At 43.4% G+C, this 20300-nt stretch overlaps 1 protein-coding gene across 8 annotated transcripts in view; it reads right to left on the bottom strand.

The window, feature by feature from the left end:
* The window catches only part of znf532 (zinc finger protein 532), a 195147-nt gene that overhangs the window by 34264 nt on the left and 140583 nt on the right, over positions 1-20300 (bottom strand). For all 8 annotated transcript variants that reach the window (XM_041185665.1, XM_041185715.1, XM_041185655.1 and 5 more), the window contains one exon: positions 4257-4369. In XM_041185665.1, coding sequence (XP_041041599.1) covers positions 4257-4369 — 113 coding nt within the window. The remainder of the gene's footprint in view (positions 1-4256; positions 4370-20300) is intronic.

A 20300-nucleotide genomic window follows, 5' to 3' on the forward strand; every position in this document is an offset into this window, starting at 1 on the left:
CCAGCATATAGAAAATGTGAAAGCACATAACTACAGTGTACTAGTCATTTCCAACTCAGTGGAAAAAATGGAAAATAACACATTGGGCAGAATTTTGCCCTTGACAGGCGGGTGGGCCCCACTGGCTCGGTGGCGGGCAGGCAGCTGATCACCGCCGCCAAAATGGGCCCCGCCGCCATTTTGAATGGGCGGGCCAATTAAGGCTTGCCCAGCGGGCCACCCAACGGGAAGCACTATGCCAGTGTTGTTTAACGGTTAAGTGAAATTGCTAATTTATACTGAACATGTGCAGTGGGGAAGGGATTCCCCAACTGTCAGAGTGCACTCTTTCACGCATACGCACAAAAGAGTGCACATCCCCCTGAGACTAAGTGCTGTCTCAGGGAGATCGCTGACAGTTTTTGAAAGTTGAAAAATAGAAAATTTTAAAAATTATTAAAATGTCCCCCTCATGTGACAATGTCACACGAGATGGGACATGTTAATAAATATCACATAAACTTTATTAAAGTTTTTTAAAACTGCCGGTGGATGAGGTTTCATGTTTTTTTCAGAAGCCCACTGGGGCTCCTGGCCTGCCCACCAACCTTAAGGTTGGATGGGCAGGGCCTTTTATTGGCTTAATTATCCTGTCAATGGCCTCAATTGGCCATTGACAGGTCAGCGGGCAGACAGCTGATTTTGCTGCCCCCCCGCCTTCCTGAAAATTCAAATGGGGCGGGATGACATCGGGGGTACCTCCAACCTCATCCTGCGTCACTTTCACGTCAGCGAGCGGGCCCCACCCCCAATCGCCAACAGAAAAATTCTGCCCGTTATTTCACCAGAGTCCGCATACAGTTTAATAAAATAATACTACTGTGTAATCTGGCTGTAAACCTTCCGCCTTTGGCTGTGGATTTAAAAATGCAAAGTTAGAGGAAGCCAGTGTTGTTTAACGGTTAAGTGAAATTGCTAATTTATACTGAACATGTGGCAATGTTTGTGTTGTTAGTGTGCATTTAATAGGTACTAGATATGTTATTACTGAAGCTAAGTTATAGGCAGAGGGATCTTCCTCATATCACTCAGAGTTGTGTTTGGATCCAAATCCCAGAACATCCTTTTTGATTTATACATCAAATGTAACTATGTTATGGTTCCTAGACATTCCCTATAATTACATTACCCAACTATTCCCACTTCATTTCCAAGAACAATAACTGCCTCCTTCCTTGTTGATCATATTGATCCAGAGAGCCATGCTGGAGACATTGCAGAAAGCTTTCCACTTATGTGTCACTTGCTTTTCTATTACTTCATTTTTACAGACAAATTGAAGTCCCCTATTATGATAGTTTTGTTATTTCTGCATATTTCTCTATTTTTCCAATTTTTCTCTTCCTTTATCACCTTTCCACTGCTTTGTGGTCTCCAATAAGCTCCCAACAGAATAATGATGGTATTCTTATTCTTTAAATCCAACCAAATAGATTCAACTTTTGCACAATTTCCCACTGTTATAGTGTTATGATGACAATATGTACTTATGCCTCCTTCCCTTTCTCCATTCCATTCTTCCTCAATATTTTGTAACCAGAAACAGCTCCAAGCCCTGCGCCAATCAAAAACATATCTCTGCTACTGCAATTGCATCATACCCTGTTAATGGTAATCTTAGTCCAATACTTACTGCTTTTACACAAATGCATGTCAAATCTGTCTCTGCCTGATGTGATCCCTCCTTTTATTTCCTTTCCTGTTTTTCTCATATACTTTCCTAGATCCATTTGCTATCCTCTCTGCTGCCTCCTTGTGTCTGATGTCACATTACTCTACAACTGTCCTTTCATCCACTGAAACATATGGGCACTCATTGCAGGCGTATAAAATGCACTATTTTCATTCTTAACTTTTACATTTATTGGCTGGTGACTGATAAACTGCACTGCAATTATATCAAAAACTTTTGGTATTGTTTGGAATTGTTTTGGCATGTGCCCTTTAATAACTAAAATGATGGTAGTCATTTAAATATGGATGGTGCAACAGTATGTAAATAATTTATCAAGATCCATGGCAGCTAGCTATTCAAGTCTCTAAGGAACAGAGTATTTATTATTTATGGCTAATTGAACTCGATTACTTTATTTCTCTTTGATCAATAAATCAAAACAGTAAGTCACAAAAAAACAAAGGGACACAGCACAAAATGTGGGAGTACAATGGATCAGTGGGAGAATTTGCCTGTGAATCATTGTTCTTATGTTCTTGCTAAATTTTGGGCTCCATCTTAAAATTTTTGTTCTTTGTTTACACCAAACAGCAGTTCACATAATCAAACTGTGTGCCCTATGAACAGAAAACTGCAACCTATGAGTGCAATAATGTGACACAGCACAATTACCTTTTCATTATGAAGGGATAGCAACAAGTTCTTCTGTCTAATCCAAAACATAGTGAATACGTACTGTTATGATCAGGCTAAAAGTAATCAATCAATTTGTTTAGTATAACTACACAGAAACAATATGAGAAGCACAATGCTTAAAATAATAAAAATTGATCCTGTCCATGAGGGACAAAATATTTTTTTCTAGAATGCATTCCTTGGATAGGTCATTGTGATAGGGCTTTTGGATGCCCTCAATGATTCACGGATTTATGTGAGCAACATGATACTCATGTTGGCCCAAGTTCAAGGGTCAGTTCCAGAAACTGAACTAAATATATCTATTTTATGTGCTAAGCCAAGTGGCCTTTAAAAAAAACTGTCAGTCAAGTTCAAACCCACAGTGGTAGATGTTCATATTGTGTTCTAAACTTTTGTATCACGCAGGTTTTCTTGATGCTTTAAAGCCTAAACTTCATTCACTTCCAAATATTATCTAGTTCCTGGAGCTCCAACTTCTGATTCTTCCCACTATTAACAACAGCTGATTTCCTAGGACTTATGAGAATTTAAAAGCTATTCAATAGACTGCAGAGGATTGACAGGTAGCACCTGCTCACAGCAGGCCTGCTCCCCTCCTTCCAACATGAATCCACAATACTACAAGTCCTAACTGAAAGGGAAATAGAATGTCAATCTACTGCATTTCGGTTGACGAAAGAAGCAGCACTGGCCATTTTTTAAAAAAACCGTTACAAACCTACCAGTAGATCAGGATCTTCCAGAGGTGAGCATTTTCATGGAGAGTTCACTTCATTTATTTATGGCTTTGCGCTGGGGTTTAGAGGAGGAAAGGAACAGTTCATCTTTGAGCAACTGGCTGATCCAGGCATATAAAGACTGTAGTGTTACCCTCTACAGAATTCCAGTAACCAAACACTCTCAGAAGCTATCCCGAAGCATGTCAACATCAACTCTTCTCAACCACCTGACGCATTGGTAAATTCTTAATTGCCCACCCTTCTGAGTCCCAAGATGGCTACTTCTGCTTAATGGCTGACTCTCCATCACTGCTACTTCCAACTTGAAACACTTGCCTAAGTCCTACTGGTTCTGCCTCTTATCTCTCATAGTTAGAGAGACAAACTGAAAGGTAAAAATAGGGAATTAGTCAAGGGGGAAAGGCTGAAATGAGGAGGAATGGATGGCAGAAATAGAGCAAGGAGGAGAAAGAATGGGGGAAAGCAGTACAGAGTGATAGAGCCTCTCCCTCCCCATAAATTTTGCTTGTAACCACTTAGCCTCTCCACTCTCAGGATTTCAATCATCAATAAGACTACCTATCTCGCACCATTTCCTTTTAATCATCACCACTTGCATTCCCTTAACCTACTTTCTTTTGAATCCATCTCTGGAGGAAACAACATCTCCAAGTCATTACAATTGCACTCTTAAACCCTGTAGTGCTTAGCCTTTGACCACAATATCTCTGGAGACTTTAATTTGCTCACCCACTCCTTCTCAACGCCAGCAAATCCTCCATTTTTCAACCTCATTCATTTCTCCTGTTGCAGCCTCATCTTTGCTCCCTCAAGTTCCTGGAGAGTAAACTGGAATGTGCCTCACATAAGCATCCATCCCCAGATATCTACTGGGTTTAGCTCTCCTCTATAAGACATGTTGATTACTCGAGGATAATTCAAGGGAGTGGGTAAAGCTAACCCAAGCTCTTTTTCTCTTCAATTAGCCTTCTGCTTAAACTATTCATGTCCACTCTCTCTCTGTCCACAGCTGACAAAATATTAAGAACTCATGGATTTCTTCACCTCTAAGAAAGGGATCATATTTTCAACGCAGTAAAGTTCCACTTTACAACTGTACTTACCAGCATGTGTACACTTTCCTGATGCCTTTATGCTTGATGCGATTGTGCCGGCAGAGACTGTGCGAAGAGCTGAAGGATTTCTCACATTGACGACATGGGTGCTTCTTCATTTGCTGTGATCAAAAGGAAACATCACACCTCATAACCATTGCTATCGATTTTCCTCTTAAAATGAACAGCAACTAAACCAACCTTTGGGACAGTGCATTGGCATTTTCTGATCAAAGGTAGAACAAGCATTCGATAGAATAAGTATACACTTCAACATCACTATGGCAATTGAAAAAGAACAATACTCTTACCTATGGCCATAATTGGGGGAGGCAGTGGCATAATGGTAATATCAGAATGGTAATAATTCAGAGGCCTAGGCTAATGCTCTTGGTCATGGGTTCAAATCCCATCATGATTGCTGGTGGAATTTAAACGCAATTACGAAGCTAATGTCAGTAATGGTGACCACGGCAACTACCAGCAATTGTAAAAATCACTCAGGTTCACTAACGTCCTTTAGGGAAGGAAATCTTCCATCCTTACCTGATCTGGCCTACATGTAACTCCAAACCCACAGCAATGTGTTTGACTCTTAGCTGTCCTCTGAAATTGCCCAGCAAGCCACTCAGTTCAAGAGCAATTAGGGCTGGACAGCAAATGCTGGCCTTGCTAGTGATACCCACATCCCACAAAAGAATAAAAAAATCCTAATTTAATATGCATAGCTGTGGACAATTACCAGTAAATTTACAACTTCTAAATTCACTGCAGGTCAGGATCCAGAAAGTATCTGTTATTTTAAACTCCAAATATTATGGGTTAGTTCTGCTATTATTTTTAATATTTTTAACCCATGCAAAATGCTGTTTCTTCTCCTTTAAGTGTTCCTTTAGCTTCAGAAAATTTCCTAAGTGAGAGGGTCAAGGAACAATCTATCCTAAGACCTTGGTTAATGCCATTTACAGATTTATTAAATAGTTTCTCTTAACAAAGCATTACTAGACAATCCATTATACGTTCTATAAATTGCTATTAATTTTGTCAAACCACAGCTTCCCTTGGTGCCTTTTTTCAAAAAACGTATTTTATAACAATTCCAAGTTATATATATGCTCTTTTAAGAAAATCCATAATCAATAAAATAAACTAATGAGAGGGGTGACAGCACCTGATGGGGCACTGTAACAGAAATAAAACTTAAAAAAAGAAACTTATCAAATTAAATAAAAATGGGGGGGGGGGGGATTTTTCCTATGGTGGGTGCATGCGTGTGAAAGAGCGCAGCAATCTCCCTGAGGCATGGAACTGCCTCAGGGAGGTTGAATGCATTATAAAACTTTTTAATAAATAAAGTAAAAATTTATTTAAACATGTTCCCTCATGTAACAGTGCCACATGAGCTGGGACACGTTTGTGAAGTTGGTAAAATTTATTTCATTATTTTATAAAAGCTTCAGGAAGCCTCATCCCACCCATGGGTGGGGTTTCCTGAAAAACGCGAAGGCCTTTTGGGCTCTTCACCTGCCTGCCAACCTTAAGGTTGGACGGGCAGCGTTCTTAACAATTTTAATTACTTTTTTAATGGCCTTGATAGGCCTTTGACAGTTTGACGGGCGCTCAGCTGCCTCCGGCACGCGCCTGCTGAACCAAATATTGAAATGACATGCGATGACGTCGGGGCGCATGCCCGATGTCACCGCGCGTCGGCATGTCTGGCTCACCCCCGCACACCGACTGGACGATTCAGCCCATGGTGCTCCTGGAGCTGACAAAGCACTCCCCAAACTATATATATGAGGTTCTATTCAATTAACTAATTTGTACAATTCAAGAGGAAGCAAAGCCGAGGATTTTTGCATGCTACACACCTATCCAGTAGAACATCGTAGAATTCAATCCATTGTGCATAGGCACAATAGGCTGAATGGCCTCTTCTAGGCCGTATCATTCGATGATTCCTTACGTCAGATTAGTGCATAGGCTCCTCTCATTAATTCATGTCATCATTGGAACAATGGAACATGGCATGACAGGTCTCCATTAGGAGTGGAAAGCTTGTCTCTTTTTAAAACTGTCAAGGAATATTATATACATGTTTTATTTTTTAATGGACTTTTAGGGAGTTGTTTAGAGAAAAAAATGCCTCGAAGATTTTTCTTCCCCTTTAAGGGCTTTGAAACCTCAAACAGGAAAACAATACACATAACAATTCTCTCAGATGCAGGTCAACGTAATACCGTTTCTCAAAATATAATACAGAATAACTAATCTGTATAAATTAATATATCAGAATTACCAGCTTGCTGGCAAACAGAACAAAATTAATAGAGGTATTGAAAATGTGCCGAATGTGTAGAAAACATTGGATCTATATCAGGAAAGTTAACAAGATCTTCCAAAGCAGCTACAAGAACATATAGACAAAGTGGGGGAAGAAATTCACTCGTGTAGCGCCACTAGCAGCCTCGCCTTGATTCACCAGAACAAGCAGCGTGTGAGCCGCGGCCTGTGCTGCATTTCTCAATGATATCAATGAAGAAAGCCGCCTTGTCTACCCCCGGGAATCGATTCAAGTCCAGCTGCGCTATACAAATTGCTGCCCCGGTGTACCTGCAAATTCACAGACTGGGGGTGGAATCATCCCAGAATTGCATTAAGTGCGTGAGAAACGACATTTTACCCGTTGGCCGCAATGATGGGTTTTCGTGCCATATCGTCTGCTTTCTGCCTCATAAATTATGCAGTCACAGGATACACGCCATCTTGCTGGCGGGCAACCTCCAATTTTCCCGTCACACAGTTACCTCACCGCTTCCTCAGTCTAGGCATTGCACCTGTGCCCACAGTTCTCAAAGTTTGCAGCCTAGGACTGCTCCAGCGAAGACATGGCCCCAAAAGCCAAGAACAGTACAGTCCCCTGATTTAGTGATGCATCCCTGGGATGCCTTTGGATGCCATGGAGACCCACTGCAATGTCCCCTACCCCTGCGCTGGCCATAGGAGGCTCATCAGTCTCACCACTCTGGCTTGGGAGGTGATGGCAGAGGTGGTCAGTGCCAATGCTGCACATAAGAGGTCGGCCATCCAGTGCAGAAAAAGAAGGAATTATCTCATCAGTGCCGCCAGGGTAAGGTAACCATCTCATCACTCTCAACTCACCCACTCACAAGCCCATCACACATTCACTGGCATCTCACTCACTGCCAGCTTAAGGGACACGATCACTCAGTCTCTCACACACACCTTCACATCTCCATCTGGGCTCATCTCCTCTGGAGATCACCTCCTCAGCCAGTCTATGGCTCCATTCAGCATACATGCAGACCTGGCATCCTTCTCATTTGGCCTGGCATGTGCCTTGTTCACACTCCCTCCATCTGTCTTTATGCAGGACAAGATCACGCAGAATGGGAGAGGTCCCAGACCAGGGGTGGTGTCAAGGTCTTCACTCTGCTCAAGAGTCATGCGTTGGAGCTAGTCGGAGAGGACGTGAATCGTTCCTGCGTCAATGGTGAGCTCAGCAGCAAGCATCCACATGAGGATCCTGCACCACATCATCCCTCTGTCAACACTACTTTGAGTCCGTGGTTCTTTGTATAACATGGCTGCCAAGCACGAATAATTTCCACTTTCTGTCCTAGGCATACCTGCCACATCGCCCTCAGGCAACCTTGACCCCGACTCCAGCACTGAGAGCACCCAGGATGAGGACCCTGAGGGCAGCACCGTAGGAAGACCTGTCACAGCGTCACCCTCCAGCACAGCAACACACAACTCTGGTGGGGCCTAGATGTAGAGCAGGCTCGGGATCACAATCTGATGAGCACCGCACACAATCTGTTCCACGGCAGGCAGAGGCAGGGACATCCAAGGTCGCCGGCACTCGGGGGACTGCTGGAGGCAAGGAATCTGCTGAGTCCAAATCAGGTAATGAGCCTCTGGATTCAGTCCTCAATCAATTGTTGGAACTACAAAGACAATCATGGGAACACCAGGAAGGGATGTTCGGTGCCCTCCTCAGATTGCCAGGGACAATGGATGAGTCAGTCTGTCTTAGGTCCGAGGTGTTCACGCTGTCATGCTGATGCACTGAGGTCAACACTGGCAGGATGGTGGCCAGCATGGAGACCTTGGTCCTGGACATTGGTCCTGCACTGCTGCATGAGCTGAACTCCGTGTCTGATGCCATTGTTGGCCTCCAACAGTGTCAACGCGGGATGGGTACAGGGCAGCTCGATCTCACTCCAGCTTCCCCTTCTCTTCAAGGAGTCAGCCAGGAGCCCTTGGCACCCATAGCAGCTCAACACCCCGGGGTGAACAACCCATGTGATTGTGCAAATGTCTGGTTGATCCAAATCCCCTCTACTTGTGAGCCTATAATCTCCAGCTCCACAGGCTAAGGAGGGTGCACCTGGCCCACAGCAGCAAACCCAAAGCAGGTCGGAGCCCTCCAGAGGACACCCTCCAAGGTAATCACAGACAGGGTGTAGCAGTCAGCAGGCTGCCTCCACCTCCACTGTGGATGTCGGGGGAGCACCAAGATCGAGTGACAGGATTAGGAAGGTTAAGAAGATGTAGTTGCATCTTGTGGGCATGGGTGTTATTCACTTGTACATAAAGTTTACTATTGTAAATAATCTCCCTAGGATTTCTCCTTGTCTATGGCTCCTTGTTATGATGAGCAGTGTTCATGTCACTCAGATGTGAAACCTTGGTTCCTGCACAAGATAAAAGCAGGCGTCTCTGTCCAGGGCCTCTTCCCTGTGCAGTCTGTAACCTTCAGACCAAAGTGAACCTTCACACTCACTGGACACATTACTGATGCCTGCACCTTGTTGGTGCTTGTCATTGCTGCTAGGCAGGTGTCACAGAGTTCCATCATTCTCTGTGTGTGCTCTCAGCAGCTTTGAGGTGAGGTTGGCCCCCCATTTCTTCAGCATCTGTGTCCAGTGACGGTGTGCTCCTAAAGGGCTCAGGTGCTGAAGGCTGCCAAAGGATCATGTGTCCTTGAAGTTTCAAGGCTGCGTCTCTATGATATGACAATGAACACAGAGCAAGTGAGCTGTCCTCAGCAAGACAGGAGTCAGACATTCTCAGAGGCTATGTGAAGATCTATGGAGTGTCCTCACTGCATATCGTCATCATCCTCCTGGAATCGAGTGACTATTAGGGCCTCCACTGTGTCACCATGACATGAGGCTGAGCACTGAGGGTATGTGCTTTGCCATCAGCCACACAGGAGTCAAATGTTCATAGATGCAAGGTGAGGATGTCAGGACTGCCCTCCTGATCCTGATGATCCCGATGTTCTCTTCCTTCAGGACTAAAGAAAGAGACAGGTGGGTTAGCATATGTCTCCTACGGACCTCTCTTAGTTAAATCTCAGGCTCCGGCTGCATCTCAAAGCCCCTTCACCCATGCCAGAGAATGCTGGCCACCACCTGGATGGCCAGTGTATAGTGCGCTTCATGGCAGTCCGAAACTCCACCCTCGTCTGCCCCACTCCACTTATCCAATTGGTAGCTTGGCCCACTGGACTGTTCTCAGCTCAGGTGCAGGCATTCTCCTAACCCACACTGCAAGATTGCACTGCTAGCTTGAACCATGAGGGACACTGATCCAAGACATTGGAAGGGACTGTGAGCGCCTCCACCAGTGAATGCGCCATGGCCATCTTTCACAAGGAGATTCTACAACTTGCCCAGTCATCCAGTTGTTCTGAAGCCCACTAAAATGCACACTAATTTGCAGTCAGCGCCTGAGGGGTGAAAAGTTCTGGAGCATTTGGTGGCACTTTCATGCTTTTTCATTGCTTGAGTGGGCAGAAATGCTTCAGGGGTCTGACTCCAAGAATGTCATGAGAGCTGCAGCTGAACGATCTCAGCTGTGGAAGAATGCTCACTTTTGACAAGCTTTTCCAAATGCATGGACGCTTCCCTCCCCCTCACCTCCTGCACCCCACCTACCCCGGCATGTGCTTGTGTACTTCCATCAGTTAGTGCTGCCTTGCCCCACCCCCCCGCCGAGCCCACCCGCAATGGAGCCCATGCCCCGGCACTGCACCAAAAGCCAACCGAAAGAAAGCTACTTGCCTGTGCGCCCCCACCCCCCCCCACCCGCCCCGAATGTGTGGCACCTCTTCCTTGCTGTCCTACGGGCGATCCTTAAGAGCGCTGCACAAGGCTGCGTACACTCACCTCCGAGTTCTCCTCGAAGTTCAACTCGCCAGGTGCATGCCTTTTAAAGGCAGTCGTAGATCACACCATTCTGAGGTCATGCCGATACGGGAGGATGATTCTGGCGTGCAGACACAGCGATGAGATGCAAATGGATTAAAATTAAGTTCCCGGCGTTGAACAAAGGGAAATGCGGCCTGCCATTGATGGGCAGAGCAGACGATCGCAAATTGGTTCTACGATAGCATAAAGCCGATTTTTGGCCTTTATTGTCCGCTCCTGCCACCAAATACATCCAGTGCCAATGGCAGCCGAAAATTTCTCATCTCAGCTGAAAAGACAAAAGTACTCGCTTGTAAAGGAAAAGCACAGGAAGTTAGGTAGTAGAATGAGATGCTAAGTCACCCGGCATTGCCCTGCTCCACTCCAACGCTGGCAACCAGCTGAAGAATGGCATTAGCAGAGATCCCATAGCAAGTTACCTTCTTGGTCGGACATTGTGACATGAAGAGATAAAAGAATCAAAAAATGAATGTCCCTTTTTCAAACAAACAGTGGTTTTCTTCATCCCATATCATCCGAGTTGCTCCATTTTTACCATTTTAGGTAAACTGCCCCAAAAACTGCACTGCCTGTGTACAGCCAACCTCAATATCCTCAATCCAAACAAAGTTTCGATTACAGCCAAAAGCAGCTGCCCACATGCTGACAGATGAATATTCCACTCATTTAAGATGAATGTGATATAACTGAAGAAGTGATAAACTTTGTGTGTGCAGCAAATAAAAATTAAATGTTGCTGGCAAAAGCACACTGTTCATTAATAATCAGAGTAATGATGTGCTCCAAATGCAGAAACTTAAGGTGGCAAACTAATAGATCAACCTATGAACTGATATGTTGGTGTTTGGAAACCAAACAGCACAGTAATTACTCTTTGATGGAAATTCAATGAGAAAGTTAAATTTGTTACCAGTTCCATTAAACTAAATGCTTATTGGGGTGAAACACTTGTGCTGACAAAAGTGCCATTTTGATTTGCTCTACCAACAAATTCCTCACCTAAGTTTAAATTTCTCAACGTAATTAAAACTGTGAGACCTTCCCAATGTCCAACCATGAAATGGGAAGGTCATAAGCTCAGGTGCCACGCAAACTGGAAAGATTCCAGGTTCATTATTGCTGTGTTCAAGAAGCAAATATCAGCCGGGGGGTGCTGTGGTACTACAGCTAGCCTCCTCAATGCCACCAACAAGAGTAGGGAAATACTGGCCAGGAATCCTGCATCTGAGTGCCATCAAGTGCTCCCTTCTTGAAGGTGTGTCTTAGTGAACAGCAGACAACGTCAACCAGTCTTTACGACCTAAACTCACAGAATAATGTGTAGGACAACCTCCAATCTGTTAGTTTTGTAGAATTGCACCCGCACATAAGTGACCACCTGCAGAAGTGCAGGGCATTGGGAACATAGGAACAAGGGTAGGCTTCCTGATTTTATTCTGAAATGGCCTAGCTCCAACTCAAAGACCAGTGTAAGAAGATGGGGGTGGGGGGAGTGTTTCAATGCAATTTGTATGTAAAGTTGGCCAAAATACTCTTCAATCAAGGTCAGATGTGAAGATGAGAATTAGGTGATTAAATCACCTAGAAATTCTAAAAATCAATAATATGGATGTAGGAGTAGATGGTGTAAAGCCAGGGCAGAAGGAATAAATTGCATATGTATAAGATTAATGTGCCATAAACTGAAGTAAAAGAATAAATTTCTTTAAAATTCAAGCTGTTATCTTGTGCAGGGATACTAACTCAACCCTTCTCATTAGCAACTATCTAAGGCTGAACCTGTCTGTATGCAACCTCTGGATCATGTCTGACCCTGAGATACGCCTCCAATTGTGTTGGCACCATCACTAAAACCGCATATTACCTCTAACTTTGGCCCGCTCCACCTTAACCTCAGTTCATCCACTTTTGAAACCTTCATCCATGTCTTTGTTACCTTTAGACTTCACTATTCTAATCCACTCCTTGCTGGTCTCCCATATTCTACCCTCTGTAAGCTAGAGGCCATCCAAAGCTCTGCTGTCCATGTCCTATCTCGCACCAAGTACAGTTCACCCATCACCCCTGTGTTCACTGACCTCAGCCAAGCCTCATTATGCATTTTTGGATGACATCCATTATTCAGTTGAGACAGCTGCACCCAAGAGAAAACATTACTTCATTGACAGCTTTCTCTCTTAGGTCTCTTTCTCAATTGCTCAATTGTTTATTTACACAAGATAAAGAGGTGTCAACTGCTTACAGTTTCTGCTGTTGAATAATTTAGAGGTCTGGTTGACACTTTAATAGGGCCATAAGAAGATTTTTGTAAAAAGTTATGAATGAATGATTTTTTTAAAGCTTTTTCACACATGACATTGTTACTATAGGGTTTATTGGTTCTGTGCAGAATGTATACTGGGTAAACGGGCAATGAAGTTCCATAGGTTGGCATGGAATGTATGAGTGGCCACTGGGGTTGGGTAGAGGGGCATTGAAAGCATGGAGGGTACGAGGGGCCATTGGGGTTGGGCGGAGAGGCATAGGTTAGCATGGAGAGTATGAGGAACCATTGGGTGGGGGTTATGAGGTGGCATGAGTTGGCATGGGCAGTGTGTGGGAGGTGAGGGGGTGAGGGCCAGAGGGCTGACTTTACTGATTTTGTGACTGGAGTGAAGATTCAGAGCACCGAGGCAAGCCTTTTAAACAGCCCATCTCCGCACCTGGCAGCCCTTGTGGCTGCCTCTGCACTGTTTGTAGAGGCGGCATGCCCCACCCCAGTTAGTATCCACTACCCTGGAACCAAAATCCCGCTTTGCAGGAACTTACCCCTGAGGTGGGTGCGCCGAGCCGGGAAATTTCCCAACTCCTGCCATCCATCTCAAGGGTGAAAATCCAGCCCAATATCTCCTTATGCAGCTCAGTGTCATACTCCTTTGATACTCCTGTGAAGTGCCTTGGGACAATTTTTTAAGTTAAAGTTGCTATATGAATTCACGTTCCAGCTGTATCTCTGCTGTCTGATCGCGGTTTCTATGTCAGATAAATTTGGACAATCTCAATCCAGGTCCCAGTGAGCATGGGCCTAAAGCACAAAACTGCCCCTAAAATACCAGCAGAAAAGTGGGGGGAGCTGGAAGCAGAGTGGAGCAGTGTAAAAAAGGCTAGATGGGAAGGGCTGACTAAAAGTGGGGGCCGGAAGGGAAGGCAGTGTAAATGAGGACACCAGCTGGGGGGTGGGGGTGGGGGGGAGGAGGCAGATTCGGCGTATATGAGAAAGCCAACAAGGGTGGAGGTCAGTTGTAAAAGAGGAGGCCGTTGGGGTGTCTGTGTTAACAGAGGAGGTCAGCAGCGTGGGGGCAGTGGGAGGTGTGGGGAGTCATCTCTCTGGTATGCGTCTGAACTGAGCAAGAGGAAAATAATTGCCAAGTGACACCACAGGTCAAGGAGTCCTGTGAGCTGAGTATATTAGTATACTTGTGGTTTAATTTTAATTTAATTAAAATTAATCAATTATAAGGAAAGATATGAACAATTAATTAGTTTGAAAACTAAAGCCAATTGGATAATTTATCATATAATTACAATTAGTGTTCAATTAATTAATCAGATCTAGGGGATAAAGTTAAAATTAACAAGGGATAATAATATTAAAACGTTCTGAGTTTCACAATAAACTTAAACTTAACCTCCGTATAAAATAAAGGCAGCACCAGGGAAGCAGCTGACTGTAAGCAGTTGCTGAGTATTTATTTAAGTCTTAAATGTGAAGTGAATCATTCTGGTAGAAAGATCGAGGAGGGGCAATATGAAATAAAGGTTACAATTCTAAAACGGGTGCAGGAGCTGAGGGACCTGAGGGCATTTGTAAACAAATCATTGATGGTGACAGGACAGGCTGAGAAATTGGTTAATAAAGCATATGGGATCCTAGGCTTTGTAAACAGAGGCATAGAGTACAAAAGCAAGAAAGTTCTGATAAATCTGTATAAAACTGGTTTGGCCTCAATTGGGGTATTATGTTCAATTGTAGGCACTACACTTTTGGAAGGACGTAAAGATATTAAGAGAGGGTGCAAAAAAGATTGACGAGAATGGTTGCAGGGATGAGGGTCGTCAGTTTAGCAGACAGATTGGAGAAGCTGATGTCCTCTGGTTCTTGAACCCACCACCAATGGATTCTCCCTAATTCTGTCCGGACCCCCCATGATTTTTGAGCACCCCTGTCAGATCTCCTCTCAACCTTCCGGGAATATTGTTATGTGGATAGATTGGAAAAGCTGGAATTGTTCTCCTTAGGGCAGAGAAGGTTGAGAGGATGAAAGCGTTGCTAATGAGAAACACTTGACATAAGGCGAGGGACTTGGGGGAAGAGAAACACAGCAAAGGAAAGGAAGAATAGGAGGGAAGAAAGCATCCACCATTCAATTAGACTTTAGCTGATCTGTATCTTAACTCCACTTACCACCTTGGTTCTCTAACCCTTAATACCCCAAGAGGATCAGGGACAAAGGAGAGAACATACTCTTCACTTCTAAGTTGATAAGCTGTTTCATCTTTTTCCAGATCTCACGAAGCTAGATGGCAATTGACCCCTAGACAAGCTCATCATTGAGAGGAGACTAAATAGCATCCATTTTGAAATCGAAGGTGAAAGGCACAACAACTTAAGACATTTCCCCAGATCCCTTGTCTGCCACAATTCTGTATCTCTGATCTAAAACATCATGTAACATTCTAATTTACTTAGTTTTCTAATGTTCAAGGGATATTGTTTTTGTTAATTATTCATTTATGGGATGTGGGCATCGCTGGCTAGACCAGCATTTATTGCCCTTCCTTAATTGCTTTCGAGAAGGTGGTGGTGAGCTGCCTTCTTGAATCGCTGCAGTCTGTGTGGTGTAGGTTCACCCACAGTGCTGTTAGGAAGGGAGTTCCAGGATTTTGACACAGGATTTGATTGTCGACCCTTAGAATATTATCTGCTGCTTTCATCTTCTTTGCATATTTTGCACTTATTAGTGAAAAAAATATTGGAGGTAGGAAAGGAAAATGCTGTTTGACTGTTTAGGGCAATTGGTTGTGGGTGTGGCAAGGGGGAGGCCATCTAATGAAATATCCAGGAATATGTCAACTTCACTATCCCTAATCAAAATGGCAATCCTAACTATCAATATTTTCTTTATACATCCAGGTATTGCAGACTTTATTTGACTGCCCCTAAAGAAGACCAGGCTGATCTGAACACAATGGGCTGAATTTTGCTGTCGGTGAGCAGGGGGTGGGGCTCACTCGTCGATGCGCAAAATGACGCGGGATGATGTTGGGGGAACCCCTGACATCATCCCGTCCCATTTAAATCTTCAGGTAGGCGGAGGCACAGCGAAATCAGCTGTGCGCCCGCCGACCTGTCAATGGCCAATTGAGGCCATTGACAGGATAATTAAAACAATTAAAGGACCTGCCCATCCAACCTTAAGGCTGGTGGGTAGGCCAGGAGCCCCAGCGGCAACTAGAAGAAACATGAAATCTCATCCACCGGCAGGATGAGGTTTCATGTAGGGTTTAAAAAACTTTAATAAAGTTTTAGTGAAATTTATTAACATGTCCCATTTCATGTGACATTGTCACATGAGGGGGACATGTTAAGGATTTATTTTTTTCTCTATTTTTAATGTTTATACAGCTGTCAGCGATCTCCCTGAGGCAGCACTTAGCCTCAGGGAGATGTGTGCTCTTTTGTGCACATGCGTGAAAGAGCGCACTCTCGCATTTGGGGAATTCCCCCCCCACCCACACAGGAAGCGCATAGCGCTTCCCACCGGGCGTCATGCTGGGTGGGCCTTAATTGGCCCGCCCACTTAAAATGGTGGCAGGGCCCGCTCCTCCAGTGGGGATCGGCTCCCCGTCCGCTGGAGATTGGGTTGGACCCGCCCGCCTGGTGGGCAGGAAATTTTGCCCAATGCATTTGATAAGAAACTAGACTCAGAAAGTTTTATTAAATGGAAGAAAAGGTTAAAATACATTAAAATACATGTTTTCTCCACTTATTGACTTGAGCTGATTTTATATCGGACTTTCAGTCACCATGTGCTGTAGCAAGAATCAACATCTTGCCAACGTCAGATTACCCACTGGGAAAACTTTTCTTAAAGTGAATCTTCCCAAGTGACACTAGTCTCCTGGGCTCAGTAAACATGCTACACTTTGTGGTAGTAGCATGTGGTTGTGATAACATCATGAAATCATCAAACACATGTTCTTCTATTCTCTCCATAGTTACATCATGATGCCAATACACAGTGCAAAGTGTTACATCCAGTCTGCATGTGCTCAAAATGCAGGAGCAGCACAATTAGCTCATTCTCCCAAAACGCACACAGCAACAACAGAAATCTGCTTTGGTGATGATTTTAATGAGGCTTAGCACTTTTCAACTCAACGGAAAAAAACTAAGGCCTTGAAAGATGTTTTCATACCTTTGTGTAATTAATGACAAACCTAAAAATACTCTATTTTTATTTATTCTCAGATGTGGTCATGGGTGGCAGGACCAGCTTTTATTGGCCGTCTTCAACTTTCTAGTGAAGGTGCTGGTGGGCCTCCTTCTTAAATCATGGCAAGCAGTTTGAGACAATTGTGTGTCTTGCTATGCTACTTCAGAGTACAGTTAATAGTCAACCAGATTGGGGTGGAACCATAGGCCAGATTGGGAATGGATGGCAGGCTTCGTTCCCTAAAGGCTTCAGGGTCACTTTTACTGAGACCAAAGCCAAGTTTTTGTCTGGGTATGGAGGTGCATTTTGGTGTGCGAATGGGTTTTTTGTTTGGAAGAAATCCAATCTTACTGCACATTACCGACTCTGCGCCAATTTCCTCTCACCATTTTGAGGGTCGGGAAAACTTATTGTGCAAAACACATACCCGTCCCCTCTGAGGACAGGACACTCATTTTAAATGGGGGAAGAAAATTGGATTTCCTCCCTCACTCCATTTTCGTCTGGTGGTGTGAGGTATTTAGAAACCCATTAAAAGCATGGCAGGTTTGAGAATTTGTGAAGATGGAAACCCAACTGAGAAGTCAGGAACATTCTGAAAGGTAAGTGTAACATGTTTTGACATCCTCAAGTGTGACTATTAGGTGCTGTATTGTAATGTAAATGTGTTTTTAAAGCAGTGATTCTTCAGAGGGATCTGTCCTGCAAAGGTAAGTTGACCTTTACAGTGACCAGCATTGTGCAATTTTTCACATGCATCGCAATACTTTTCTATTGGAGAAAGTACTATAATGCAGTCAAGAATGTAAGAAAGTCCTCTGATGTCAAGTTTTGTACCCTTATTTAATTGGACTGGCAAATCTGGCTATTTAAAAAACCCTGGTTGGGAAGGTAGAAAAAATGGTCTGCACTTGCTCCCCCTCCATTGATTGACAGGCACTCCGCTTTGAAATGGAAAGGGATATCTATTCTGTCAGTAGAGCTGTAAGTTTTTATTATAACGGCTGTTTCATTATGAATGATTGGTTGAGTTTCAAAAGCTTCAACTCAGCACATGGTCTTATTGATCCAAGAACCATTGAAACTTTTACTAGCTTATTATAGCAGATAATGTTTTAGATGTTGTTTCTTGTTTGTTTAGAAATTTACTAGACACTTAAAGCAATACCACTTTTCTCCTTTGGGTTTTTTGGTCCAGTATCAATGATAGTGAGTTTGAGTTCAGAGTTTTTCTTAGACTGTTAGAGGTTTAATGGTTTTCCAATGATTTTAAAATGACTCTCATTGCTATTGCATGGCTCCTGAGAACTGTACATAGTGCATACAGAGTGAGTGGCAATGGAGGATACATGGGGGGGCATAGAGGTGGCATGTGGAATGTAAGGTGGCATGGGAGAATGTGAGGTGGTATGGGGAATGAGAGTTGGAATGGGGTAGTGGGAGGGGTGGAGGGATGAGGGGTGAGGTTTAGGAGGCCTTTAAATGATGTTCGGAGCTGGGCTGCTGTGATGGAGAACCGAGGCGTGCATTTAAACCAGCCTGTCTCCACACCCACAATCTTTCTGCACTCTGCTGTAGCTCACAAAATGCAGTGATCCCAAACCGTGGGGAAAAAAAAAATCCCTTGCAAAGTCCCAGGTCGGGTGTGCATTTTGCAAGCTGTGAAATTGTGCAGGCCTAGAGCACAAACGAAAATTCAGCCCCAACTTTATTTTTCCAGATTTTTTTCTTAAAGCAGAATTCAAATTCTCTGACTCCCATGTTAGGATTTCAATTCACATCCTTTGAATTATTGGTCCAGGCCTTTGGACTACTAATACAGTAACGTTAATGACAGGGATTTTGTTTTCTTTTAAACTATCATTTATATTTATATCAACATAGCTCTTCTGTGTGAATCAGTAGTATCATTTTATGCCAACAAAAGAGAATTTATTGTTCTATTACTGGTAAACTATTAGCCAAATATTGTGCTAGATGCTAGAAATCTGAAAGAACAGAAAGATGCAGGAAACTCTCAGCAGGTCAGGTAACATCTGTGGAGAGAACTGGAGGCAACATTTTTGGTTTGATATGGAACCTCTTTCAGTTTTGAACATGAACTTGTCTTTTTCACTTCACAGATACTGATTTACCTGGCCATGGCTTCTGGAAGTTTCTATTTTACTGCATATCACACTTTATTAAGGGACAAATATCGCAGGCTACAAAAACGGTTTTGAGTTTCAACATCCACACCTTTTCTCTATAAAGATGACCTTTGACTTGCTGTGTATTTCAAGTGTTTCCTGTTATATTTAAGATTTCCAATAATTACTGTCTTTTTCTGTTCATCTATTATAAACATCAGTTCTGGTAAAGGATGATACCTAAAATGTTGCTTCAATTCTCTTTCCCAGATTTTGAGTTTCCTGGATTAGTTTTATTAGTTGCTTTCATGTTTATGTGACTGGCGTAAAACTGGCAGAGAGAGAAAACATAAGAGAAAGAGGCTACCCAGGTGAAGGAGAGAATGTAAATAGCAGGGAGAAAACACAGGCCAACAATTTAAAGCAGTTAAATAAACAAATGCACAATAATCGCTACTGCTAGAAAGATGATAAAACATTTCTCAATTTTTATGAACTTCAAATTTCTAAATTTCAATAGAAAGAATGAAAAACGTCCAATAATTTAATTCCCAGCAATGAAAGGTCTTATCCTTTTGAAAGATTAAAATATTCCGAAAGGCCTGTGATATGCTCTATTACGACTTATTTGTGATTCAACTTAATAAACAATTAGATCAATAATAACTTGCTTTTATTTTAATCAATGCTAATGTGGTCAATCCTCTTCTGAATGTTCCCAATTGTCAGCTTGATTCATGTAGCAGCACTCCAGAACATGTTTCAAAGGTTATCAATTCAAGCCCCACTCCAAGACATAAGCTAATTTGAAACTTTAGTACTGGACAGTGCACCGTCTTTCAGAGATGCTGTCTCTCTGTCTAGATGTCAAATTGAGGCCCTGCCTGCTGATTTACATGGCCACAGAAAATCCCATGGCACTATCTGAAAAAGAGTAGGTCAATTCATGGTGTTCCGTGCAACCAGCACCACCGAGTTAACTATCATTTGAGCTCCAATTTTAACTGGGAACCGAAATTAGGCGGGTGGGGCACAAGTTCCGAACAGTTTCTACCTGAAGCGGCAATCAGAGTCCTATGATGTAAATCACCTGAATAAGGTAGGTGCTTTAGATACCTGCCAATAGATTCCTTCCAAAATGGAGATGGTCGCATCGTTGGTATTAACATTGTGACAAAGTGACTCAATGTGAGGCCATTACTGCCC

This window comes from Carcharodon carcharias, chromosome 1 (genome assembly GCF_017639515.1).
Source record: "Carcharodon carcharias isolate sCarCar2 chromosome 1, sCarCar2.pri, whole genome shotgun sequence".
In the NCBI taxonomy this organism is placed as follows: domain Eukaryota; kingdom Metazoa; phylum Chordata; class Chondrichthyes; order Lamniformes; family Lamnidae; genus Carcharodon; species Carcharodon carcharias.